Source organism: Dromiciops gliroides, chromosome 3 (assembly GCF_019393635.1).
Source record: "Dromiciops gliroides isolate mDroGli1 chromosome 3, mDroGli1.pri, whole genome shotgun sequence".
Classification (NCBI taxonomy): domain Eukaryota; kingdom Metazoa; phylum Chordata; class Mammalia; order Microbiotheria; family Microbiotheriidae; genus Dromiciops; species Dromiciops gliroides.
Window position 1 is genome coordinate 249,679,685 of NC_057863.1, and position 27,618 is coordinate 249,707,302.

Consider the following 27,618-nt stretch of genomic DNA (forward strand, 5'->3'; position numbering starts at 1 on the left):
GCCCCCCATTCCTTGTATTTTAATTCCCAGTATATAGCACGCCCCGGCACCTAGCAGAGGGTTCAATAAATGTTGACCAATTGATTAATGACTTGAAATAGGGAGAAACCGACTACCTCATGCAACCTATTTCCCTTTGGGACAGCTTTAGGGAGTCTTTCCTTACCTCAGGCATTGCATTCATCGTGGTACAGTGGGAAAGAATACCAGTGGAGATTAAAGACCCAGGTTTGAATCCCACCTTGAATGTGAGACTACATGTGAAACTTTGGGAAAATCATTTAACCTCTTTTGACCCTGCAGTGTTCATGTGTAGAATGAGAGGATTCACATAGATGGCTTCTGGGGACCATCCAGTTCTAGATCAATGAATCTAAGAGCTTTGGTCCTAAATCTGACTCCATGCCCATCTCCATCCCTTTGTGGAGCCAAGCAAAATAAACCTAATCACTGTTCACTGTGATAGTCCATCAAATACTTAAAGATAGCTATCATGGTTCCCCTAAGTCTTTTCTTCTCCACAATAAATATCCCTCAGGTTCTTTCAGCCAATCTACATTGGACCAGCTAGGTTGCACAGTGGATAGAGTACTGGCCCTGGAATCAGAAGGACCTGAGTTAGAATCTCACCTCAGATGCTAACTAGCTATACAACCTCGTGCAAGTCACTTAACTCCAATTGCCTTAAAAAAAATCTGGGGCCATCTCCAGTCATCCTGATGTATATCTTGCCACTGGACCCAGATGGCTCTAGAGGAGAGAATGAGGCTGGTGACCTTGCACAGTCCTCCCTCACTTAAATCTAATTCACTGTAAGTCATGACATCATCCTGATGCCATGGCACTCTTTAAGAAGAAAGGACCGCCAACAACAACAATATGGCATAATCCTAAGCCCCTCACTATCCTGGTTCTCTTCTACTGGGCACACTGTAGCCAGATAGGATTGAACTCAGGTAAGAAGTCTTGACGAACAAATTATGATTTGGGGATTTGGGGTTGCTTGTTTTGGTTGTTGTTGTTTTGGTTTCATTTTGCAAAGCCCAAAGCAGTTTACAAACATTGATTATAAAATACCAGTGGGAAAAAAATACCAGTGAGATGAGTAGGCATCAAGATAAATGAACAGGGGGGCAGCTAGATGGCGCAGTGGATAGAGCACCGGCCCTGGAGTCTGGAGTACCTGAGTTCAAATCCGGCCTCAGACACTTAACACTTACTAGCTGTGTGACCCTGGGGGAGTCACTTAACCCCCATTGCCTCACTAAAAAAACAAAAACAAAAACAAAAACAAAACAAAAAAAGGATAAATGAACAGGGTCCTGGAGAATTTCCATGACTTATGCTGAGGAGTAGCAAATATTCAGGGAAGTTATGTGCCAGACCTGGAGTCAGGAAAATTCCTCTTCCTGAGTTCAAATATAGCCTCACACACTTACTAGCTGTGTGACCCAGGGCAAGTCACTTCACTGTGTTTGCCTCAGTTTCTTCATCAGTAAAATGAGCTGGAGAAGGAAATGGCAAACCACTCCAGTATCTTTGCCAGGAAAACCCAATGGGGTCACAAAAAGTCAGCCACAACTGAAAAACAACAACAAAAAGCAAATATTCTTCCCAATAAAAAGATTATTTGCACATACATTCATGTGTTCCCTTCCTCTAGAAAATCTTTTTGCCTTCCACTCACATAATTTCCAGAAGCTGTAAGGGACCGAGTGAAATCCAAACTGCTTCTGCACAGGAATCTCTTCTTCAATATCCCCAACAAATGGGACCAGCTTCCATCCAACAACCACCAGTGATGGAGACATGACTATGTCTTAAGGTAGTCCCTTCCACTTTTGGAGAGGCCTAATTTTTATTCATTTATTTTTAGTAAACTTATATCAGTCTTTCAGGATTAAAAAATGGTATTTTTCAGTTGGACAATTAGGAAAAGAAGCCTGTGTTTTTCCCAGAATCCTTTTCTCAAAGCTGAATAAAAGCTCTAATGGTAGAGAAATGGGAAAGATGACCAGGTCAAATAAACCAATGTGCCCTCTGTGCCCAAATTTACAACTAAAAATAATTAAGAAGCTAAAAATGCTGAGTGTTCCCTTGTGGTGTAGCTGCAGTCAAAGAGGGCACTGTAATGGAAAAAGAAAATTCCTGGGCTGAGGTTGAGGGGGTCTGGCATTCAGCCTGACTGAATTTATGCTCCACATTAAAAGGGGTTATAATTTTAAGGGACATTTTAGAAACAGATATACTTAATATGGCAGCTACAGCTGTGCACAGAATTCCTTTCATAGATAGAAAATGTGTACACAAGTCCCCATTGTCCTCCAGAACAACACATCTGGCATCCTGACCATGACCACCCTCTTACTGCCCCATCTAGCCTTGGCAAACTGGGTTTATTTGCTGCAAAAGAAACCAGGTGTTGATTTTCTGCCTTGACCCAGGCCCAAACATCTCTTATTTCATTGAGTGTTATAAGGAGGCCAAGATATTTTTAAAAAATCAGACCCATGGTTGATTTTTTCCCCTTAATTTTTGGACTAAAATATTCAACTTGATTTTAAATAAGATTAAACAAAAATAACCAATCAACAAGTAATTATTAAACACCTACTATGTGCTAGGCACTCTGCTGGCTGTTAAGAGATACAAAGACTATTAACTCCAGAGGGATGGCAAGTAGGTTACCAGGAAGGGACAATGGTTATTTCCCAGTTTCCTGAGTAATTCAATTCAAGTCAACTGAGCAAACATTTATTAACTGCCTGTCATATAGCTAGCAAAAGCTACAAAGTTCAGCTAAACTCCCATCCAAAGTGGGGCTTGGAGTACAGACAGTACAAGAGCCCAAGTGCATGTGATATTTTGCAAACATCATTGCAGTTAGTCCCTACAACAGCCATGGGTAGATATTTCCATTTGACAGCTGTTGATATCTTGAGGGCATGGGTAACGTGCCTAGGTCAGGCAATCAGTTACAGAGCTTTTCATTGCTGTTCCCACTACAACCCGACTGTCTGCCCAGCTCAGCCACGGTGTGCAACAGAGAGACCTCATCACCTAGAAAAACCAATATGATGTGGCTAATATAGAAATATATTTTGTATGTCTTCTCATATATAATGGGTATTCTATGCTTGCCTTCTCAATGGGTGGGGGAGGGGCTAGATGGGGAGAGAGAGAGAGAGAGAGAGAGAATTTGGAAATTAAAAAAAATTAATGTTAAAAAAGTGGAGGGAGTGTCTTTTCCTGCAGATTAGAAAAGAAAAATAGTCTTCCCACAGGGTGACTAACTAATCTTTTAAGCTTTACAAAGTATTATACTCATAATAACCCTGTGAAATAAATGATACTCTTTTTTTTGGGGGGGGGATGTTCTGGACCTTTGATTTCCTAAGTATGTGAGACCCCACATCAGCATCTCCTCTATAATTTCTACTCTCAAGAAAAGTGCCTGGAGGTACCAAAAGACTCATAGGCCAAAGATTTAGGTCTGGAAGAGCCCTTGGAGATTCTTTCAAGTCTGGAAGATGAAGAAACTGAGGCCAGGGAATGAAAGGCACTTGCCTGCAGTCATGTAGCCAGTATGGGTCAGGACGGGGACTTAAATTCAGCTCTTCCTGACTCTAAGACTTTATGCCACACTGTTCCTGTGATCTCCTAAAGTCAGGGAATTAACCCCAGGATCACATGTCTGGAGTCAGGTCCCAGCAGTATCGGGTGAGGAATCAGGAAGGCCTTATCCCATCTCTATACTCCTAGCTAGGTAACTATGAGCAAATGATTCCATCTCTCTGGGTTTCATCTCCCCCATCTCTAAAATGAAGATGATAACATCTGTAACACCTACCTCTACAGGATCATTGTAAGGATCAGAAGACTTCATCTGTGTCTATAAAGTAGCTTTTTAAAAAATCCAAACTATAGAGTTTTGCAAAACCGTAAAATGTTATTTAACTGTCAGCTAGGCTTTAAGGTATGGATTCAAATCCTGACTTTGACACTTATTTCCCACAGTGATCTTGAGGAGATTAGTTCTCTCCCTGGGTCTTCCTTTGCTTATCTGTAAAATGAAGAAGCTGAGCTAGAAGATCTCTAAGGTTCTTTCCAGTCTTAGGTATATGAGCTGATAATCCATATCTCTGTCCTGGCCTCAAATCCAATATTCTTTTACCTTTTTTGTTTGTTTGTTTTTGGTGAGGCAATTGGGGTTAAGTGACTTGCCCAGGGTCATACAGCTAGTAGGTGTCAATGTTCTGAGGCCGGATTTGAACTCAGGTACCCCTGACTCCAGGGCCGGTGCTCTATCCACTGTGCCAACTAGCTGCCCCCCAATATTCTTTTCACTCTGCCACACGGCCTCTCCTATATGTTATGTTTCAGTTTTGTCTAGGGTGTCTATTAGTTAATTGAGAGGCCCAGATAAACATTTCAAATTGTATCTGCAATTTTGTGTCCTCCCCATACTGTCTCTCCCTGTGGTGGGCAAACCAAACCCAGCATAGCTGGTGGAGCCACCTTGTTCTTCTAACTAATAATTACTGATTCCCTCTAGCATATGAGAGTCCTTGCTGTGATCGGGAAGTTTGAAATGTTGCTGTTGTTCAGTCGTTTTTCAGCCATGTTCGACTAGTCGTGACCCCATTTGGGTTTTTCTTAGCAGAGATACTGGAGTGGTTCGCTAATTCCTTCTCCAGCTCATTTTCCAGATGAGGAAACTGAGGCAAACAGGCTTAAGTGACTTGCTCAGAATCACACAGCTAGAAAGTGTGTGAGGCCACATTTGAACTCACAAAGATGAGTCTTCCTGACTCCAGGCTATATCCGCTGCTCCACCTAGTTTCCCATGTTTGAAATGACTGGGCCAGGTACGCTTGTTTTAAGGTGTTATAGGCAACTTAAATCATGCAGTGGATAGAGTGTGTTTGAATCCTGCCTGTGACTTTGGATGAAGTCCTTTAGTTACCCTCAGTTTCCTCATCTGGAAAATGAGTATAATAAAAGCACCTACCTTACTGGGTGGTTATGAGGATCAAATGAAATTCTATTTGTAAAGCACTTTGTAAACCTTAAAGTGCTATAAAATACAATTAGTTTAACAAACTAGCATTTTTACCCCTTAACACAGTACCTGGAATGTAGTAAGAACTTAAATGCTGGTTGACTTGAACTGACCTGGTATTGGCCTTTGACTTAGGATACCCTTATCCCAATTATTCCTTCTGCCCCTAATATACTTTAAAATGATTCATGATCACCAAAGATGATTCTAAAGCTTTTAACAAAAAATATCCTAAATGGACCAAAATAATATCTTTGCAAAATGTTTTAGCGGCCTTTTCTCAATGAAAATGATGCAGGCAAAATAAAGTTGCAAAAATCCTATAAAGGTTAAAAGACAAAATTGCGATAACATTCTGGACAAGTCAGGCACTTCCCAAAAGGGTATTCCTATGAACACAGAATGGGTTTTTTAAAAATAATAATTTAATCCAGTTAAACAACCTTTAAGTAACTGGTTACCTATCAGTTAGTTTCATAGTTGACTAGTTGCTTGAATAAATTGATTTTCTTTTAAATTTTCCTCCAAATGGTTTCTCTATTAGGTAATCATGGAGGCCAAAACAGCTGGTGTTAGCTCTTTTGCATTAATCACATATGGAAAGTAATAAAATAAAATTTAAGATGTTGATATTAACATAAAGTTTAATAGGGAAGAATGTAAAATCTTTTTCTTAGATTCAAAAATAAATTTTAAGAGTGCAAGATAGGGAGGCATGGCTAAGTAGTAGTTTGTCTGAAAAAAAAAGGTCTGGGGGCTTTAGTGGACCACAAAACTCAATGTAAGGGGCAGCTAGGTGGCGCAGTGGATAAAGCACTGGCCCTGGATTCAGAAAGACCTGAGTTCAAATCCAGCCTCAGAGACTTGACACTTACTAGCTGTGTGACCCTGGGCAAGTCACTTAACCCCCATTGCCCTGGAAAAAAACAAAGAAAAAGAAAAAAAAACTCAATGTGAGTCAACAGTGTCAAGTGGCATGCAAGATAGCTAATGCTAACCTTGGTCTTGTGTTTTTTGAAATTAATTTTGCTATTTCTATATAGGTTTTGGTGATGAGCATATTATTTATTAAATATTATACCAGTAAAGGATTGACCATGTATCTCCCTAACTTTTCATGGTCTCAGGCCCCATGGTAGAGAAATCAGGGAGAGAGCTTCAGCATGCCAGTTAGCACACAAGCAGGAGAAAAGCCCCGGAATACCCAGAAGACCCAGAAGACCCCCGAGAGAGCTCGAGGTGTATTCCCAGGGTTTTTATCCTCTTTCGATAGAGACGGGTCATTCTACATTGCTAGTTGGTTAGCATCATTCAATTTCATTGGTTGGTATGACTTGAAGGTTCATTAAAATGAACTCTAGAGATGACATCAGGGAAAAGACCCTCACTTAAGTTGCTTAAGGCAAAGTCCATTATCTAGGTGTGGTTTGATCCCAGCAGTCCTTCACAAAAGAATCTGTCTCTGTTCCTTTTGTTCCCTTGAGTTTATCCTAGATCAAGGAGAACTGGACTTGGGGGGGGGGGGTGGAGGGAAGGGCGGGAGAAAGCACAGAGAAACTGATCTCTGCGTCCCCCCAAAGAAATCCATTATTAATAATTTATTTTCTCACATACATTAAGAAAAGCAGAAGTTGGGTGGTGATAATTCAGCTACACTCTGCCCTGGTCTGACTACATCTGGAACAGTGTGTTCAGTTCCAGTTACTACACTTCATAAAATGGGGTCAACTCATGTATTAAACACCTACTAATGTTCCAGGCATTGTGCTAAGCACTGGGGATACAAAGGCAAAAAATAAAAATAAAAGACAGTCCCTACCCTCAAAGAGTTCACAGTCTAAAAAGGCATGAAAACAACTATATCCAAATAAGAAATGTGTGTGTGTGTGTGTTTATACACACACAGAAAGAATAAATTGGGGAGAGTGTCCGGAGGAAGACAACCAGTATGGTAAAGGACCTTAACTTCACATCATATAAGGATTGGCTGAAGGAAATACAGATATTCAACCTGGAAAGGAGGAAACTTGGGAATGAATGCATAAGATAACACTCTTCATGTATCTGAGGGGCTATCCCATGGAGGAGAGATTAGAAATTGTTCTGCTGGGGCAGAGGAAGATAGAGGTAACAAAGTAGCAAGTGTGGGCTGAACGTCAGGAAAACCTTGTCAGTAACGAGGGCTCTCCAAAAGCAGAACGGTCCGCCTCAACACACAGTGTGTTCCTCTTTATTGGAGGTCTTCTGATTAAGACTAGATGATCACTTATTAGGAGTGTTGTAGTGGGGGGTTGGACAAAATGGTCACTGAGATTCCTTCTGTCTCTGAAATTCTGTGATTTATTGCTGACTTGCCACAGAGCGACCCATATTGTACTGCTGTCCCCAAGGGCTTCCCATGCTTTCCACAATCAGGCATGACTGGTTTTTGTTTCATTTTCTTAGCTCACAACTACTGTACTGAGGGATGTTTGAGCCCTTCACATTTTTGCTAAAACACTAAAGCAGAAAACTATTATTATTAAATGGGGTTTTTTAAGCTGGAGGAAAGACCTAGTAAGGGTGGGCGTGGCGCATAATAAATATCACCAAATATTTGAGAGGTTGTCTTGGGGTTCAAAGAGCTATTAGATTTATTACTCTTTGTTCCAGAGGGTAGAACTAGGAGCAGTGGGTAGAAAATGAGAAAGGCAGATCAGTTCAATGTAAGGAAAGTTTCCTAAGAATTAGATCTATCCAAAGGTAGAATGGTCAGCTTTCAAGTCAAAGGAGGTCTTCAAGATAAGACTGAATAGGGGCAGCTAGGTGGCCCAGTGGAAAGAGCACTGGCCTTGGATTCAGGAGGACCTACATTCAAATCCGACCTCAGACACTTAACACTAGCTGTGTGACCCTGGGCAAGTCACTTAACCCCAATTGCCTCACAAAAAAAAAAAAAAAAAAGATGAGACTGAATAATTTCTTGTGGAGGAAATTCCTGCTTTAGGTATGTGTTGGACTAGTGCTTACTTAGCGTGGTGCCTGATACAATGTAGGTGCTTAATAAATGCTTATTGACTGACTGACTGGAAGACCACAGTCCAGGGAAAAGAGCACTGGCTTTGGAATCACAGGACCTAGGTTGAAGTCTTCTGTCTCTCACTCACCACCCCTGTGACTTTGGTGCCAGTTGCTAAAGCTATCCTGGCCTAGTTTCCTCATCTGTAAAATAAGAGTTGGATTATAGTGGCCGAGGTACCTTCCTAACCAGAAACATGCTCCTATGATCTTGTAACTTTGAAATCAAAAGATCCAGAGCTGGTAGGGCACTTGGAAGTCAATGAGTCCAAGCCCTTCTTTTTGCAGATGAGGAAATCAGGCTTTTCTCATCAAGGTCAGAGAGTGAGTGAGCACCAGATCCAGGATTGAAAACCAGGTCTTCTGCCTCCAAATTCAACATTCTTTCCACTGTGCCGCTCCAGTCCTAAGATTCTGAGACCAGAAGCTGAGCCAGCAGGTTGGAGTCCAGATTGCTTCAGCCTTACTGCTTGGCTTTCACCTTATTGTCAGTTGGCTTTCTAAACTCCAGGCTGAATACATCAGAAGGAGCTTTTCCAAGCCAGTCAGACAGTTTTCTCCAGTTACATCTGAGCATCCTTGAGCCCCAGAGACAGGGCAGAGGAAGGTTCCACACACCTCCTCCCCTTCCCTTTGCTTCAAGACCAGTTGCAAGGTATAAACTTCTAGGCCCCCTTGTAAGCCCTCTCCATGTTTATTCTCACAAAGCAAGTTCCAAGGCAATTTTGCTAAGTTTACAAATCAAATTGTTCCAGTCGTCAGCCCCACATCTGCCCTCTGGGAACTGAAAAATTCAGCTGATGTCTGTCTCTAGCCATCATCCTTGGTAATAGAGATTCTGGAATTACATTTTATCTGGTGGTTTGGATGGTGATGCCAGAGGCCTAATCTACTTTGTGCAGGACAGCTGTGCTCATTTGCAAATAAAATGCCAACTTGTCAGGAATCTGGGAAGGGCTAACAGATACCACCCATTTCCTCTTCCCACAGAAACACTTCCACCTCCCACTGAGGAGCCCATTAAGGACAAAGTCCCAGAATTCTCTGTTAAAAAGAGAGCTGGGTCCTGGGGCACTAATCTAGGGAGGAAACAATTCCAAACTGGTCCCATTATTCCCCCAGATAATTATAGAACTCGTCTGCAGCAGTCACTATGGCCCTTTTGTCTTATTCTGGAAAGATGGTGATCCTATCTTTTTCATAAACACCCCTTTCAGAAGACCCACAGGTCTTTTCTGAGCCACCGGGAAGCAGAGCAGCTCACTGCCCAAGATTTTTGCCCTAGTTAAAGGTGAGCCTTCCCTTAAATCTCTTAGGCCATTCCATATGAGTATGTAAAAATGTAATGCATTTAATCAAAGTTCTAACTTGGATTATCTTTTTTTGGCCCAGACCTGTGATTTCAGTGTGAAAACTCCTTTCACCTGCTGGCAATCCACTGGTAATTAATAGTCTCAGAGTTTTCTGAAGGCATTGAGAGGTTAAGTGATTTGCACAGCTAATATGGTCTGGTCCATTGGCAGGCCTTGAACCAGACTCCAAGGCCAGACCCGGAGTTACTAAGACCAGTGCTTCTCATTACTATTGCATTCGTGGTGTAATTTATCTGATTTTAGGATCATGGGGTTGTTAACTTAGAGGTCACTTAACAGCGACTTGGCCAGAGTCATACAGTTATGAAGTTACATTTAAACTCAGGAAGCCTAATCTTTCTGACTCGAGGCCAGGCACTCTATCTGCTCCAACACCTGCTTGCCATCACAGTATCTTAGGGACTCTTAAAATACAAAGTCTACCTGGAAAATAAAAGCCGTTTTCTTCTGATCTTGCAATAACCTTCTGGCCTTTGAGAGGATCAACTCTTTTGCTTTTGAATTTCTTCCCTTGGCTTTGCTGTGATTTCTGTAGGGTTAAAAAACAGCCACATGAAGATAGAATGATTATACAAAAACAATGAGGAAGAGGACATGCAAGATCTCTAAAGACTTGGAAATCTTGCAGAATGATAAAATAAATGAATACTCTGTGTGCTCATGCTGTTAGGTGCACACCCCCCCCCCACAGAGGCCATCTGGCCCAACCCCCTCATTTTACAAATGACAAAACTGGGTCCAGGAAAGAGAAGTGACCTCCCCAAGGTCACAGAGGCAGATAATATTAGAGTTGGGATTTGAACTTAGGTGCCCTAATTTCAAAATCAGAGCTCCTTTTACTAGACCAGGCTGCTTCTCACATGTAAAAAAATCCAGCAGAGCATTTAAGCCCCTGAGGGGAGAGAATTCATCATTTTCATCTTTGTATTCTCAGTGCCTAGCAGAGTTCCTGGAACAGCAGAGGTGTTTGGTGAGTCCTTGCTGAACAGAGGAGCTGTTTGATCATTTCTTGAATTGATTACATTGATATTATCTTCAGTCGTCTTTTTGAGCTGTGGTTTCTTCCATACAGAATATGGAGGAAGCTAAACAAGGAATGTGCAGCTAAGTGGCACAGTGGATAGAGTGTCAGGCCTGGATTATGGGAGACCCCTCTTCCTCAGTTCAAACCTGGCCTCAGACACATACTAGCTGTGTGACCCTGGATGATTTGCTTAACCTTGTTTGCCTCAGTTTCCTCACCTGTAAAAGGAGCTGGAGAAAGAAATGGCAAACCACTCCATTATCTTTGCCAAGAAAATGGGGTCACAAAAAGTTGCAAATAACTAAACAAACAAATAAACAACAAAGAAGGCCCACTCCATGTCTCAGTAGACCAAGAACACTGGTAACCCAACTTGATTCTTCCCACCTCACAAATCCCACATTAAAGCCTGGAAAGAATAAAGTTGAGTGAGCCCTGATGATCACTGTCATAAAGAGTGGAAACAGACTCCATTCTTGATTATCTATGGGTTTAAATCAGTCAATGATTGGATTCTCCACGCTCTTCCATTCTCCCCTCCACTTTCTTTCCTTCTCATTGCTGGCTTTGTGGCCAGTTTATTGCTCTTCTATAATGGGAGGCTGGGTAGATGAAATTTAAATCAGTTAATTTCATGCCTTTGCCAGCAATCAGTGTCAGGGTTTCTTGGGGAAGAGGATTGAATAGTCCCAATTAGATTTGGGGATTGTGTGTGGATTTCAGTGATTCGTGCTACTTTTGTTCCCCATGACCACAGATAACTGAGAGTTGGCTGGACTCTCCTTGAAACTCATCAGCCCCCACCTGAAAACAATATTGGTCACAGCCTTCCCTATAGGGTGGGAATTATGAAGAAAGTCTCACAAAACCTTTTACGAGTCAAGATGGTAAAGCCCTTTGAACTCCTGTCTTCTTTCAAGGAGTTACAATAATAGGTAATATTTATATAATAGTGCTTTAAGATCTGCACTTTATAACAACATCTCATTTGATCCTCACAACAACCCTGATGTAGATGCCATTATCATCCCCATTGTGCAGATTAGGAAACTGAGGCAAACAGTGGTTAAGTGACTTTCCTAGGGTTACACAGCTAGTTAAATGTCTTAGGCATAACTGGAACTCAGGTCTCTATGGACTATAAACCAAGCATTCTGTCTATCAAGCCATATAGTTACATTTTTTTGTTTGTTTTACCAAAAAAGATGGGGGACAGGGGCAGCTAGATGGCGCAGTGGATAGAGCACCAGCCCTGGACTTAGGAGTACCTGAGTTCAAATCCAGCCTCAGACACTTAACACTTACTAGCTGTGTGATCCTGGGCAAGTCACTTAACTCCAATTGCCTCACTAAAAAAAAAAAAAGATGGGGGACAGGGAGCATGGACAGACAAACTCAAGAAAGATGATCATGAGACACACACATAGGCACACAAACAAATATGAACCAACACTGAACTAGTGAACAGAATTTTACCCAGCCAGATACAACTGCTTAGCCACAGGAAAAATAAGAGAATAGCTGTTAGGCTGTGGTCTCCCTAAGCACAGATACTGTATCTTTTTCCTCTTCCTTTCTCCCATAGCCCCAGCATGACATTTATTCTAGAGGCTGCTCAGTGAAATGTTGAATGTATCAATGGGCACTAAGGTGCTGCATTCTAAGCAAGCCAAGCATCTTCTTCCCATCATTCTTGGTTTGGTGTGGCCTGGAAATTGATCCCAAACCTTCTGAATCCTGCAGGGAAAGCATGGACAGTTGCTATGGTGACACCACTGTCAGGATAACATCCTGCTGGGAAAATTAACCACAAGGAAAACCCACAATAAACAACAACTACCCTCTTCTGCATCATTACAGCTAGACAAGAGACAAAAGACCCTTTGTTGTATCTGCTTTCCTTGGAGAAGGGATCCACTTGAAATTAACAAAGCTCTGCTTCACTTTCCTATCCTCGAAGAATACAGGAATATAGGACTTCACTGGAAGTATGGTAGAAACAGGCTATGCTAAGGAGAAAGGCCAGTCTCAGCCCCATCCTCTTCTTTATTCCCCAAGGTATCTTGCAAGGGATGGGTATCGAATGAATGAAAAAGCTTTTATTAAGTGTTTCCTTATTAAGAGAAAGATGGGAATTCATTCACTTCTGGCCTGAAGCTAGGTGATAGGTATACATGCATGTATATACACACATGTATGTATGCATGCATGCATGTGGATGATCAGACTTTTCTTTCAATCATGTCCAACTCTTCATGTCCCTATTTGTTTTGGTTTTTTTTTTGGCAAAGATATTGGAATCATTTGCCATTTCCTTTTTCAGCTCATTTTACAGATAAGGAACTGAGGCAAATTGGGTTAAGTGACTTGCCAAGGGTCACATAGCTATTAAGTGTCTGAGGCCGGATTTGAACTTAGGAAAATGAGTTGAGTCTTCCCTAAGACCCAACACTCTATTCACTGTATCTCCTAGCTACCCATATACATACATATGCATGCATGCATGTGTATTATAAATTGTATCTATAGATGTATATAGGTGTATATGTGTATATATACAAGTATGTATATCTAACATATAGGCATCTGCATTGATGTGAATATGTATTTGTGCATATATGTATATATGTATACATATTATTGATTTTAGATAAGCCAAATGAATCATCTTCCTGAAATGGCTGCAATACAGAAACTGAGACTTTTGTGCTCTCTTCTCGATGAGTTGTTTTTTCATTTTTTCTTCCTACAGTGATCATTAACCCTGCCACCTCTTGAATTTCTCAAATAAATCAAGGAATAAGAGGCACTCCTCCCAGTTGGATGCTGGGCAACAAAGCTACTTCCCAGAAAACAGGCAAAGGTTCTGTCCCTTAAAAAGTGACATCTTCAGGAAAGGACTTGTTTCACAGGTACAACTTAATGTTATTTATTTGGGGCCCCAAAGCTGCATTTTAAAGTATTACTTCAGTGAAGAAAGGATTAAATTATCTCTTGTACAGTCCCACTTAAAGCCAAACATACTTAAGAAGGTTTTTCTAATGTATGAGGCAATTGACTATACAAATTAAAATAACTTCAGGAAGTCTGAATATCATTTGTTCTTTTTTTTAAATTTTTTTTTTTCAGGGAGGCAATTGGGGTTAAGTGACTCCCAGGGTCACACAGCTAGTAAGTGTTAAGTGTCTGAGGCTGGATTTGAACTCAGGTACTCCTGACTCCAGGGCTGGTGCTCTATCCACTGCCCCACCTAGCTGCCCCAATATAATTTGTTCTTAAACCATTATTCTTGTTCAACTCAGTTTGGGCTCTGAAAATATCTAGACTTCTGTCTTTGGTACAATGGTGACACTTCAAAGACACAACCAAAAGCATCAGTTGATCATTCAGATATCTGAGAGATTCTGCCCAGGGTCAATAAAGGAAACAAGAAGAGCTTTATGACCTTGGAGACCCAAACACAAAGTCAGGGCCCAGGAATTAAAAGGTGAATGAAATGTTTCTTCATCTGTAAAATGGGATTAAATGGGCACCTTCCCTAAAGAGTCGTTAAGAGGATTAAATGAGAGAAGAAAGGAGGGAGGGAAGGAAGGCAGGAAATATTTGTTAAAGTCTCTTGTGTGCCTATTATTTTTTTTAATTATTATTATTTTTTTTTAGTGAGGCAATTGGGGTTAAGTGACTTGCCCAGGGTCACACAGCTAGTAAGTGTTAAGTTTCTGAGGCCGGATTTGAACTCAGGTACTCCTGAATCCAGGGCTGGTACTCTATCCACTGTGCCACCTGGCTGCCCCTTGTGTGCCTATTATTAAATCTACTATGTACCAGGCACTATGCTATAAGCTTAGCAAATATAGTCTCATTTGCAACCCAAGAACTATTACTATTATTACCATTTTACAGTTGAGTAAACTGAGACAAATAGATTGTGACTTGCCTGGGGTCCAACAGCTAGTAAGTGTCTGACTCTGGATTTGAACTCAGGTCTTCCTGATTGCAAGCCCAGCAATCTGCCCACTGTACTACCTAACTACCTTGTAGCATACGTAAAGTTCTTTGCAAACCTTAAATATAAAAATTCCGGCTGTTTATTATTATTGTTGCTATTACTAACAGCAATTATCATTGCAGTAGTAGTAGTCATCGTTGTTGTCGTAGTAGTCCTAGTAATAGTAGTAATAGTAGAAGAAGCAGCAGCTAAGTTCTGGAGAACTTAAGAGGATCATCTTTTCTTGTAAAGGCTTCATGCCTAGAATACATTTAGAGCAGCTGGGTGGTGCAGTGCTGGTCCTGGAGACAGGAAGACTCCTCTTCATGAGTTCAAATCTGGCCTCAGACACTTACTAGATGTGTGACCCTGGGCAAGTCACTTCACCCTGTTTCCTTCAGTTTCCTCCCCTGTAAAATGAACTGGAGAAGAAAAATGGCAAACCGCTCCAGTATCTCTGCCAAGAAAACCCCAAATGGGGTCATGATGAGTTGGACACAACTGAAACTATTGAACAGCAATAACACCCCCGTTTTGTAGACAAGCAGGTTGTATGGTATTGTATAATAGCTATAGATGCAGCCAGCCTCACATCAGGAAAACCTGGCTTCTTTGACTAGCCATGTGACCCTGAACAAGCCACCTTAGGTCTAGAATAAATAAATGAATGAATGCATGAATGAAATAACATGCATTAAGCCTTTACTGTATCCAAAGATTTGTGCTAGTCCCTACTCTCAAGGAATTTATGTTCTTATTGGGGGAGACCACACCTAAAGGAGGTTTTAGCTGGAAGTAGGTTGGAAAGGTACTGTGGTCTTTAGAGAACAGTGGCAGGGTAGATAGAAGGTACTACATCGTCTTAGGTGCCATTTCCATTCATCAAACCACCACACTTGCTGAGAATGAACAATTTAACAGTGCCAAAGACTTTGTGGGCAAAAGCTATCTTTTCCAGGTCTTCAGTAGCTAGAGCTTTAGGGGCAGGCTAGGAGAAAGACTGGTGCTATAAAGGGGTGGGCGAGTGGTAAACTTCCATTCCAAGGGCCTGAGTTGCCAAATAATACCCTGAGCTTACCTTCCTCCTTGATGGGCTGTTGGTGCGGTTGGTGATGGAAACCGACGGTCTCTTCTCTAAACGACGTGCTCCCACAGATAATGACCTCCTTGGGTGACTTGTAAGATATGGTGGCTTAGAGGCAGATGCTAGTCTCGAGGATTTGGGGCGTGTTTTCCTTTCCTTGGCAGTTGGTTGGTGGCAGTGTGTGGTTGGAGAGGGAGGGACAGCAGGCCTCTTCTCCATGGAGGATGATTCCCTGTATAACACAGGGTTCTGAGCTGATGGTGGAGATACTGGCTTGAGGGGCACTGCTGTGTCAGGGGTTCTCAGGCTTTCCTTTTTATCCATGGAACTTGGCTGATGGTTGACATTGATATCAGGCCTCCTCCTGTTCACAGGGGACCCTCCCCTGGATGACAGTTGCCGAGCCTGTGCTGGAAGATGAAATAGTGGTCTGGGGGGCTCCGCTCTTCTCGGGGATTCTCGACCTTCCACGGCAGTTGGTTGGCAGTTGGTGTTGATGGCAGGCTCCATCTCCTCAGAGGGTGTTTCCCTCGATGGTGGCTGTGGGTTCTGACTGGGGCCCAGAGCAGGTGATCTGGGGTGTTCCACTGTTTCTAGGACTCTTGGACTTACCCGCCCTTCCATAGCAGCCAGTTGATAATTGATGCTGGCGACGTTGGCAGTGTTCGCAGGTATGATGGACCCCTTCTCCATAGATGGAGTTATCCTGTATGTTAACTGTGGAATCTGAAGGAGAAACAAAGTCAGTGTTCTGGAGGAAGCTTCTGTTCCTCCGGTCACCAGTCCTTCCATGGCAGTTGGTGGGCAGTTGGTGTAGATGATGGAGAGTACGGAGAGCCCCTTCTGCACAAGGCTTGCTCCCCCAGATGACAATGGTGGGGTCTAGACTGGCAGCAGGGCCAGTGGCCTGCAGGGTGATTGCTTTTCCTGGCACTGTTGGACTTAACTGTCCATCCATAACAGTTGGAATGGAACATAAAGCTAAAATTCCTTACTGGAAGTTGTTGTTTTTTAGTTGTTGTTTTTTTTAAATCCCCAAAACTCCATTTTCCATGTCTCAATTTCACAAACAGTAAACTCCTATTAGAATAATTCAATTTATAGCTCACTTTTAAGATTTACAAAGCACTTTTCTTACAATAATTGCATAAAGTAGCAATTATTATTATTGTTGTCATCCCTGTTTCATAGATGAGGAAACAGCACAGTGACTTGCCCGAGGTCACACAACTAATAAGCTTTAGTCTCTCCTAATGTAAGTCTAGGAATTCTGTCCACCACACCATGTTACATGGTCTACACAGTGTTAGTCAGGGACCAGAGGTGATTCCCCTATCACAAGTTTGTGTTATAATGAGAAACATGCTGTATATCACTGAGTATATCAAATGAGATCATATTTGTAAAGTGTTTAGCACAGGGTGCTATATAAATGCTTATATACCTTTCCCCCACCACACGATTTGACTTTGAAGAAAACCTTCTATTGAAGTTTTCATTTCACATCTTCCTGTATTTCATCGCTCAGAGGAAGACTTTACTCAGTTTCTTCAGCCATCGCTAGGATCCACAAAATGAAATTAGAGCTGTTTAGCAGAGGTGTGCTGGAGGCAGCTTGCACTCCCAGAGAGATTGTTAAATTTTCAGTGGGAGCATCCACATGGAAGAAACTGGCAAACACCACAAATCAGGACTTGATTTATTGTTTGGTTGATTGTCTAGACTTAAGTAAATAATGAAGAAAATGCTAACAATGCAGATTAAACTGAAAAATGTGTTCTAAGTACAATTTTTTTCCTGGAGAGTCAGTTATTAAATGTGAGATACAGTAGCAACCTGTTAAAGTAGTGCACTCTTCTCAGTTAGCAAAAAGCATGCCCACATAAGGAGCAGCAAAAATATATGATCTAATGAACTATGTCAACTCCAGAATTATGAGAAAAGTTAAGTTTTTCAAGGTGAGAGGGAAAACTGGTAAAAACCAGCTTGAGCTGACTCTCACCAGTGCTCTAGTAAAAAGGAGGTCACTACTGCACTTGTTTAATAGACTTATTAATATTAACTTCTCCTCCCATGCCCAAAATCTCCACCCCATTTTCTATCATGGGTTGCATGAAGGTGTATGTGGATGGGAGGGGTAACATATCAAGGAGAATTTAATTAGAACTCTTCTGGGAAGATAGTGAACCTGATGTAACTGACCTATGGTGACCTGGAGGAGGGACTTACTGTGTTAGGGCTTAAGATAAATACAGGCTGCACACTCTTAGCACTGGCACTCACTGATTGTTTTTACAGTGGGTACCCATTCTCAAGAGAATGCAATAAAAAGCTTTTGTCATACCAAAGTTGCCTCTGAAAGAACTCATTTTGAGAAGGTGGTCTGCACCTGTTTCTCACATTAAACATTTACCAGTGTACCTCTGTCTATGCCTGACCTTTACTTCAATCAAGGCTCAAGTTCCAATGTATGTCCTGCTCCAGGAGCATTCACACCAATGGACAAAAGCCCAAGGAGTGAGGAGTGAGGAGTGAGGATCTCACATCTAGGAAGGGTCTAAAGTCAGATTTGAACTCAGGTCTTCCTGGCACATGTACATGAATACTGAAGGCACAGCACTGGACTTGAAGTCAAGAAGACACTTAGCTGCCCTTGGAGTCAGGAAGATGAAACTGTCTGAGTTCAAATCTGGCCTCACAGATTTACTAACTGTGTGACCTTGGACAAGTCACTTAATGATGTTTGCTTCAGTTTCCTCAGCTATAAAATGAGCTGGAGAAAGAAATGACAATCCACTCCATTATCTTTGCCAAGAAAACCCCAAATAGGGTTTGCCAAGAAAACCCCACAAAGACTCAGACTTGACTGAAATAACAACAACAACATTGAAATTAACTTAGGTAAATAGTTCAAAAGCAAGTTTAATTGGATGTATTGATGTTCTATTGGGTATTAATCTTTTTGGGGGGTGTCACATTTTTTTTTCCCGATCACATGTAAAAATAATTTGTAACATTCTTTTTTTGTTTGTTTGTCTTTGCGGGGCAATGGGGATTAAGTGACTTGCCCAGGGTCACACAGCTAGTAAGTGTCAAGCGTCTGAGGCCAGATTTGAACTCAGGTACTCCTGAATCTAGGGCCGGTGCTTTATCCACTGTGCCACCTAGCTACCCCTGTAACATTCTTTTAAAAAAATTTTTGAGTACTGAATTATCTCCTTCTCTCCCTACCCTCTCCCTGAGATGGCAAGCAATTTGATATAGATTATACACATGCAGTCATGCAAAACATATTTCCATATTGGTCATGTTGGATATTAACTTTTTTTTTTTCCTGCGGGGCAATGGGGGTTAAGTGACTTGCCCAGGGTCACACAGCTAGTAAGTGTCAAGTGTCTGAGGCTGGATTTGAACTCAGGTACTCCTGAATCCAGGGCCGGTGCTCCATCCACTGCGCCACCTAGCTGCCCCGATATTAACTTTTTAATAGAACATTAAAAAAATATATCCAAAACATTCAGCTACTCTCCTCCCCTCTCCCCATAAAAACCAAAATCTAAAACAAACAAAAAAACTAGCAGAGAATTGAAGAGTAAAAGCAAGCCTGGGGTTAAACTAGACACACAGTTAAAGCTTCATGCCTTTGGTTTAAGTTTGCCTTTGGTTAAATAATAATAATAGCTAACATTTCTATAGCGTTTTAAGATTTGCAAAGTGCTTTACAAAATATTGTCTCTGATCTTAACAACCCTATGAGGTGGGTGCTATCAGGGCTTAACTGGCTTAAAAAGTCATTAAGGTAAGGAGCCGGAGGTGAATAGGAGTATGAAACTGAGAGTCACAGATGATTGTATTAAATGCCAAAATATAACCACTGGCTCCAGCAGACAAGAATATCTGGAGACCAATGTCACTCATGAATGAAGTAAGATGGGCAAAAATATTGGTTATATGGCAAGCCACATGATTTTCACTGAGGTAACTGGCTCTGCAAAATCCAATTTGCTTCCCCCTCCAATTCAATTTCCAGAAGTACAGCAAAGCTCTAAATTGTACCATTCACCCTTCACTTCATTGTTTAATTCTAAGGTTATATCCTGGGGCTTACAGTGGGAAGGATATTGACAGGAAGAAGAAGAAAAAACCACATGTACACAAATCACTCTGATGAGTGATGAGTGTTTTATAATTTTCCCATTTAAATAAGTGATGTGTGTTTCCTACTTGGGAGGGACAAGAATATCCTTATGATAGTTCTACAATATAACTCACACTGACTTTGTGTGTGTGTGTGTGTGTGTGTGTTTGTGCACAAAGTAGGACTGGAAAGCAGATCTTGCTAACTATAGTCAGACTCTCATGTAGTAAAAAAAATGTAAAAACACATGTGTATATATACATGCAAGTGTGTATGTATATACTGTGTGTATGTGTATATATACATACATGTATCCACATATATGTATATATCCACATGTATACATGTATGTGTGTATATATATACATACATATATACATGTATCCACTTCCTCTCCTTAGCCTTGGCTAACTTAGAGTTCAGTGATCTCTAAATTAGGATAGTTCACATTGATATAAGGGCAGCTAGGTGGCCCAGTGGATAAAGCACGGGCCCTGGATTCAGGAGGACCTGAGTTCAAATCTAGCCTCAGACACTTGACAATTATTATCTGTGTGACCCCCTCATTTCCCAGCCAAAAAGAAAAAAAAGAAAAAGTGGGGGGGATATGTGTGGGGGGCCACCGAGAAACTCCCAGGCCTAGGGGTTGGAGTGAGTCATCAATCAGAGGGTGTTCTGAAGTGCCTCAGGTCCTAAGGACAATACCCATGCTGAAAAGGAAGCTAGCTGCTCCTTGATGATAGCTTAACTGGAAAGCAAATGCCTTCAGCCCTGGTGATTGTTTCTTGAATTTGAAATAGCTGTGGGGTACTTAGCTGTACTTTAAAAATGGAAGAGTTTTAGATCATTTGGTTTTGCAGAGTACCTTTTTTCTCCCCTCAGACCATTAAATGCTGTGAAGCATGAGGAAGACAGGCCCCCAAGTCCCCATATACAATTTTCCTTTATTTCCACACTTGTTTGTGAGCAGGGTCACCTTTACTTGGATGTATGCTGGTTAGATAGATCTGTACTCTTTTGATGCCCAAACCATTAAATTAAGCAAAGATTCAGAAAGGTGATGGAAATACTTCAGGCGCAAAGCTCCCAGCATTCCTCCAGCTCCAGGAAGACTAAGGACGGACGGCTGTATATGCCTTTTAACCCTCCACTTCAGAAACTTTGCCACTGAAGATTAGCAATTACTGGCTTTGGTGCCTAGCTGATTAAGTTCCCAAAGCAGGCGGGCTTGGGATAAGTGATTGTGCCTCTGTTAATCACACCACTCTCCTCTCTGATTGGCCCCCTCGGGATGAGGAGGAGAAATTATACAGATGAACCAGTGAAACATGAAAATATCTCCCCTGCTGCTGAACTGTAGTAGTCCTGATGTCATGCATGAGAGTTAATCATTGAAAAAGTGAAATCACCAATTCAGCATTCCCAGATTGAAAATGTAATAAGCAAATCAGAGGGGCCTTTTGGAAAGCCTGCCCTTCCTTTTTTATCAATGGAAAAGGAAACTGATGAATATGTGTCTAAACATGTGTATATCACACATGTGCATATGTGTATGATATGTGTGTGTGCATATAAGGAACTGACTCAAATGATTACCTATGGGACAACAAATGCTATCTAGCCTCCTACAGGCAGTCATTTCATTTTTAAGCTTAATCGGTCTTTAGGATTCAAAAATGTGTATTATATCTAGACATTATACCCACCACCTCAGATTTTCACTGCCACACATTGCTCCAGCAGATGGGAGCAACAAAACCCAAACCCACAATCCTGCCCTTTCCCCACATGTCACAAGAACAAGGCATTGTGAAGTGATGAATGGGATTTGGCAGCTTATACAAGTCTCTAGACACTGGTGAACTGATAAACCTTAATCCATTAGGAAAAATCCTCATTTGCAAAAAGAGGTCAGAATCTTCCTGGTTCTTTATTCCAAGAAGATGCAATAGATCTTAGCAAGATCATCAGTCTTTGCGGGGGAAAAAGTAAGAAAAAAAAAGAGACAAATGGTAAATATTATTTTTAAAGTTATTGTCAATTTTATGTTTGATAGCAAAAATTAATTAGCCACAGGGATTTATTCAAATTCATTTTATGAACTGAATTAATTTTGCTAACGTAAATGTTAACACATACCAACATCAGTAAATGACTGTATTTCGAGATTTGGGGAGGGAGGGAGACAAGATCTGTGACTTCTTGGTATAGGGAACTCATGTTGAGCAAACTCCCTCTACAAATGCAGCATCAGCATCAGCTCTGAAACTTAAAGTCTGAGGGAATTGACTTAGAGCACTGAGAAATTAAGTGGCTTTGCCGGAGTCTCACAGCCGGTCTGAGTCATAGGTAGAACTAAAAATCGGGACTTCTTGACTCCAAGGCAAGCTCTGTAGTACCCCCTCTCCAGCTAAGTGATGCAGTGCATGGAGCATTGGTGCTGATTCTTCCTCAGATGCTAACTGACTGTGTGATGCTGGGTAAGTCATTTAACCTGTTTGCTTCACTTTCCTCATCCGTACAATGGGGATAATAACATCACCCTCCATTCAAAATTGTGAGGATCAAAATGAGATATAAGTTTTCACAAATCTTAAATCACTATAGCTTAAAGCTAGCTATTATTTCAAGAAATAGCCACTTCACAAACAGAATATTATTTACATCATACAGTGCTTATGGTAGGTACCAAGTAGGAATTAGAATATATTAGAGCCAGAAGAGATCTTTTTTTTTTTTTTTTTTTTTAGTGAGGCAGTTGGGATTAAGTGACTTGCCCAGGGTCACACAGCTAGTAAGTGTTAAGTGTCTGAGGCCGGATTTGAACTCAGGTACTCCAGACTCCAGGGCCGGTACTCTATCCACTGCGCCATCTAGCTGCCCCCAGAAGAGATCTTAGAAATAAACGAAGCTAATTCCATTTTGAGGCAGCCAGGTGGTGCAATGGATAGATCACTGGGCTTGGAACCAGGAAGACTCCTCTTTCTGAGTTCACATCTGGCCTCAGACACTTCCTAGCTGTGTGACCCTGGGCAAGTCACTTAACCCTGTTTCCTTCAGTTTCCTCATTTGTAAAAGGAGCTGGAGAAGGAAATGGCAAACCACTCCAGTATCTTTGCTAAGAAAATCCCAAACAGGGTAACAAAAAGTTGGAAATGATTGAACATTAAGAACTCCATTTTACAGATGAGGAAAATAAGTTTCAAAGCGATGAATTAACTTGTCAGTCACATAGCTAGCAAATGGTGAAAACAAGATCAGAATCCATCTTCCCTGACTCCTACTTCAGTGTCCACTCTCTAGCATCCCACAAAGCATCTTATGTAGCTCAACAAAACTTCCCTTGAATTGCTGGGCTTTCTGGTTTCAAGTTCCTTTTTACTTTTCAAAGTCACAAAGCTGGGGCAGCTAGGTAGTACAGTGGATAGAGAATCAGCCCTGGATTCAGGCAGACCTGAGTTCAAATCCAGCCTCAGACACTTGACACTTACTAGCTGTGTAACCCTGGGCAAGTCACTTAACCCCAATTGCCTCACCACCCCCCCAAAAAACATATTTACTCAAAGTCACAAAGCTAAATCTCACAAAACAACAGCAAAAGTAACCATTTCCTATTACTCCCAACTTCTAAAATACACTTAACATTTATCCTACCACTCTAAGACAATTTTCCTACACAAAAAAATAAAGGAGAAATAATAGAGAATTTGCTGAGTGGAACACTTCATTAACAACTCATAAAAGTCACAGTTACCAGATTCCTTGGGTGCTACAAGACAGTGAAGTTGAATGTCCATGGACAGCTGCGCAGGGAGGTATCGAATTTCTTATCTGGGTTTGCCTGCAGCTGCCGCTCTCACCTCAAAGTAGCTCACTGTCTCTGTGGTCTCTCCATCGCTCTTGGGCAATTGCCCAGTTGTCTGTGTGGATTTTACACCATCTTTTTTTTTCTCACCCACAGGAGAATGGTTCTCGCCCCCACCACAAACAATATTTTCCATTTGTACTACTTAATACCCAGGGCAGAGAGGGACACACAAATGTTTGCAGGTCCTGAAATGCCCTGCTGAGAAACCAATTCAGAAAATATTTTGAAAGAAAATGTTAAGCACCTCTTTGGGAAAGCCATTTCATCTGAATATTAAGAGATGTAGAAGCTGGTCTGTGAGGAAACTCCCTCCATTTTGGCTTGAAGACAAAACACTAAGAAATAACACTCAGAAGCCCCACCACCACCACCACCCGCAAACAAAACACACACACACTAATGAGCAGCAAATGAAGCAGTTAACTCCTAAGAAAGTTAACATTGATGATTTTTCATTAGAATTTTTAATTTTAATTTTAAATTATTTTTTCCTAGTGCAGCATTAAGGTAAGCCTTGAATTCTGTAGGATATTGTAAAGATCTGTCCCCAAGACAACTTTAGGCAGAATTAATCAGGAACGATCTGCTGAAATACAGTATGGATGAGACTTTCATGAATTGAGACTCAGGCGCAGCAACTGGGGCAAAACTAAGTTTGATGGTGAAAAGAATTAAGTAATGGACATAGAGTCAGAAAGACTAGAGTTCAAATCCTGTCTCAGATACTTAGTAGCTGGGTGATGCTGGGCAAGGCATTTAACATTACAGCAACTTAGTTTCATTATCTGTAAAAGGGGGGTAATAACAGGCTTTTGTGGGTAAAACAAAATGATGTTTACAAATCTTAAAGTTCTCCATAATTGTGAGTGGTTATTGTATGGAAATCAGCACTGCAGTATAAGAATCTGGTGAGGTAGATTGTTCTTGCAGACAAAGGGAAGGACATTTTAAAGGAGCCGTGGAAGTTCCACTATGCTTTTTTATTTCCATCATTCAATCACTGTGGCACCTAAAGAAAAGAAATGCCTTACCTACTCTTTGGGGAAGTTAGAGGGAAACCCGAAAGGTTTTGTGGGGCTTTTAAAAAATCCAAAAGATGCTGCAAAAGAGATCTTCATCTAAAGTGAAGATTAGGGAGGGATGTCTCTGTCTACTGAGAAGGAGCAGATGCATTAACAATGAATAGCTTCGGGGCAGCTAGGTGGCGCAGTGGATAAAGCACCGGCCCTGGATTCAGGAGGACCTGAGTTCAAATCCAGCCTCAGACACTTAACACTTACTAGCTGTGTGACCCTGGGCAAGTTACTTAACCCCAATTGCCTCATCAATAAACAAACAAAAACAAAACAAAACAAAAAAACAATGAATAGCTTCCATGTGCCAAGGAAGAGCAGTCAACTGTACAACCATGCCATTGAATCGGGGCTCTAAGAAAAGGCAACCCAACCTCAGAAGAATGAAGACTACAAACATATGCAAAACCAAATGATATTATTAAAACAAAAGTTACAGTGATCTACATACACTTGGAAATTGATAATTAGCAAACATGTTTTGACTAGCTTTTCCATAATAGAGAATGTCAGTGCTTGCAACTTCACCTGCTATGCATTGCAGGGGTAGTGATTCAGCCATTTCTTCCCCAGACCAGACCTACCCTCATTTTTGTAAAGCAAAGAGACGACATCTCATGCTATCATAGAAACAAGGGGAAATGCCTCTGAAGGAATGAAAGGAGGAGGACTATGAAAAGAAAGTTTTGACTCCAGGGCCAAGCATCACCTCAGGTGACTGGTCCCCACGACTGTTTTCCTTCTTGGTTGCTTCTTGGATTTCCTTAGCCTGCTGGATGTAGATATTCCCAGCCTGGATCTCATTTTCCAATAATAACACATCTTCCAAAGAAATGGGCCAGTTGGCCTCTTGTAAGGCCTTTTGTATCGCCTCTTTATTTCCCAAGTATTGAACTGGCTCCTGTATTTTAAGCCTAAGTGGGAAAATAGCATAAGAAACACATGGAGATGAACCAGTGTCTAGCACAAATAGACCCTTAATAAATGATTAATTGAATGCGTCTCAGTGAGCTTCCCCATAAAAGACCTCTACCAAAGTATTTAAGGCATGCTAGCTGGCAGTTATGATCACACATCTATTGACATTTATCTACCCAGGACTCTTTATGTTGATAAACCAATTATCCTCCTCAACAAAGCTAGAACACATGTTCAGCTTGTGCCCTTCTCTGGAGGCTCAAAATTTAAAAGTACAGAGAAAGGGGTTCTGGGAACCTTCCTATCCTCAAGCCTTGGGGTGACGGAGAGAAATTCAGTAGCTGCATTTCAACAGATGCGGGCTCTTTTCTGATTTATTACAAGCAGTCAGACTCTCTCCTCTGGCAGCCCATATGTTTCATCTGTTCTTTGTTATTTCCACTTTAGGGCCCACAAAGAACAGAAACTAAACTTTCCAAGAGGAAACAGTTTGTTTATGAGACTGCTTCTCTAACTAGTGTGTCTGATGGTGAGAGACCTATCTTTCTACCTCCACCCCCCCCCAGCCTTTCCATTTTCCAGCTTCTCTTGGTGTAATGTCTTCCCCCATTACAATATAAACTCCTTGGAAGCAGCTAGGTGTCACAGTGGATAAAGTACAGCCCTGGATTCAGGAGGACCTGAGTTCAAATCCGGCTTCAGGCACTTGACACTCACTAGGTGTGTGACCCTGAGCAAGTCACTTAACCCTCAATGCCCATGCAAAAAAAAAAAAAAAAAGACAGGGACTACCATGTTTGATTGTATTTTTATTGTCAGTCCTTAGCACAGTTCCTGGAACACTGCAAATGCTTAATCAAATCTCTCTCTCCAGCTTTTAAAAATCATTTTGGAAAGTCAGAAGTTAGGGTGTGTTATGTGTATACAGGTGAATGCATTATAGAGGAAATAAGGGCTGAAGAAAGAAGAATGATGAGGAAAAGGAGGAGAGAGGAGAGAAAAAGAAAGGAAGAGAGGTCAGAGAGAGAAAGAGAAGGATGGCACATGTTATCTTTACAGGGAAACAAGCCTTTCATATTTCAGCTTAACTCAAGCCACACCATGGAGATTCAAGTACAGTTGTGAGGAGGGGAGGGAAATATTAAAATCTATATCCCAGAAAATTCTTATCCCAAATGTAAACTAATGTATGACTCCTGACTGATTCAGAGCTATATCAATGCTACCTTTTTAACAGGCATCCTCCCAATCCTTCCAGTGCTCTGTATCAGAATACAGAAGTAAAATGCTACCTGAAAATCTACTTCCTTTTGTAAAGGAGTTGAAGTATAGAAGGCTGGAGGAGGATGGGGAAAGAACTTCCTTTATCAGTTTCATTGTCCTCCATTTCAAAAGTCCCATGAGGTGGAACACCTACGTCTTATGTCAGGTTAGACTGACATGAGGATTTATAGTTGTTTACATCCCCTTTGCCCAAGGTAATCTCTTGACCTGAATTTACATACCCTTCAAAAGAAAGCAGACTTCAATATCTAATAATTAACAATCAACTCAGAACTGAATGGATTCTTAATGCACACACAAGTTCAGGGTTAAATGTCATCCTTAATTTATTTATTGTTGGCTGACTAAGCAAAGCTAAGGACCACTCTAATGCCACAGAATGCCTTTTGATTACAGCCTTAGGAAGTGATTAGGTGACATCACAACTTACCTCTCTCTTTCCTCTGGAGAAAATGCTTTCCAAATGAGCAGATTTAAGCGCCTGTTTTCAAAAACAAAACCAGCAACAATTAATTCATTTCATATTGCACTTAGTTTGTAAGGTGATAATCATAGAGCTGCAAATATCAATTACCTACAAAGGCAAACTGGGCAGCTACGTGGCACAGTGGATAGAGTGATGGGGCTGGAGTCAGGAAGATGAGTCTTCCTGAGTTCAAATCTAGCCTCAGACACTTACTAGCTGTGTGACCCCAGGTAAGTCACTTCACCCTGTTTATCTCAAGTTTCCTCATCTGCAAAATGAAGGA

At 41.3% G+C, this 27,618-nt stretch overlaps 1 protein-coding gene across 1 annotated transcript in view; it reads right to left on the minus strand.

Moving 5' to 3' along the window:
* Positions 1–27,618, minus strand: part of VWA3B (von Willebrand factor A domain containing 3B) — a 211,740-nt gene that overhangs the window by 15,603 nt on the left and 168,519 nt on the right. The window contains exons 22-24 of the mRNA XM_043997092.1: positions 27,300–27,350; positions 25,377–25,581; positions 9,916–10,021 (exon numbers count right to left, since the gene is read on the minus strand). Coding sequence (XP_043853027.1) covers positions 9,916–10,021; positions 25,377–25,581; positions 27,300–27,350 — 362 coding nt within the window. The remainder of the gene's footprint in view (positions 1–9,915; positions 10,022–25,376; positions 25,582–27,299; positions 27,351–27,618) is intronic.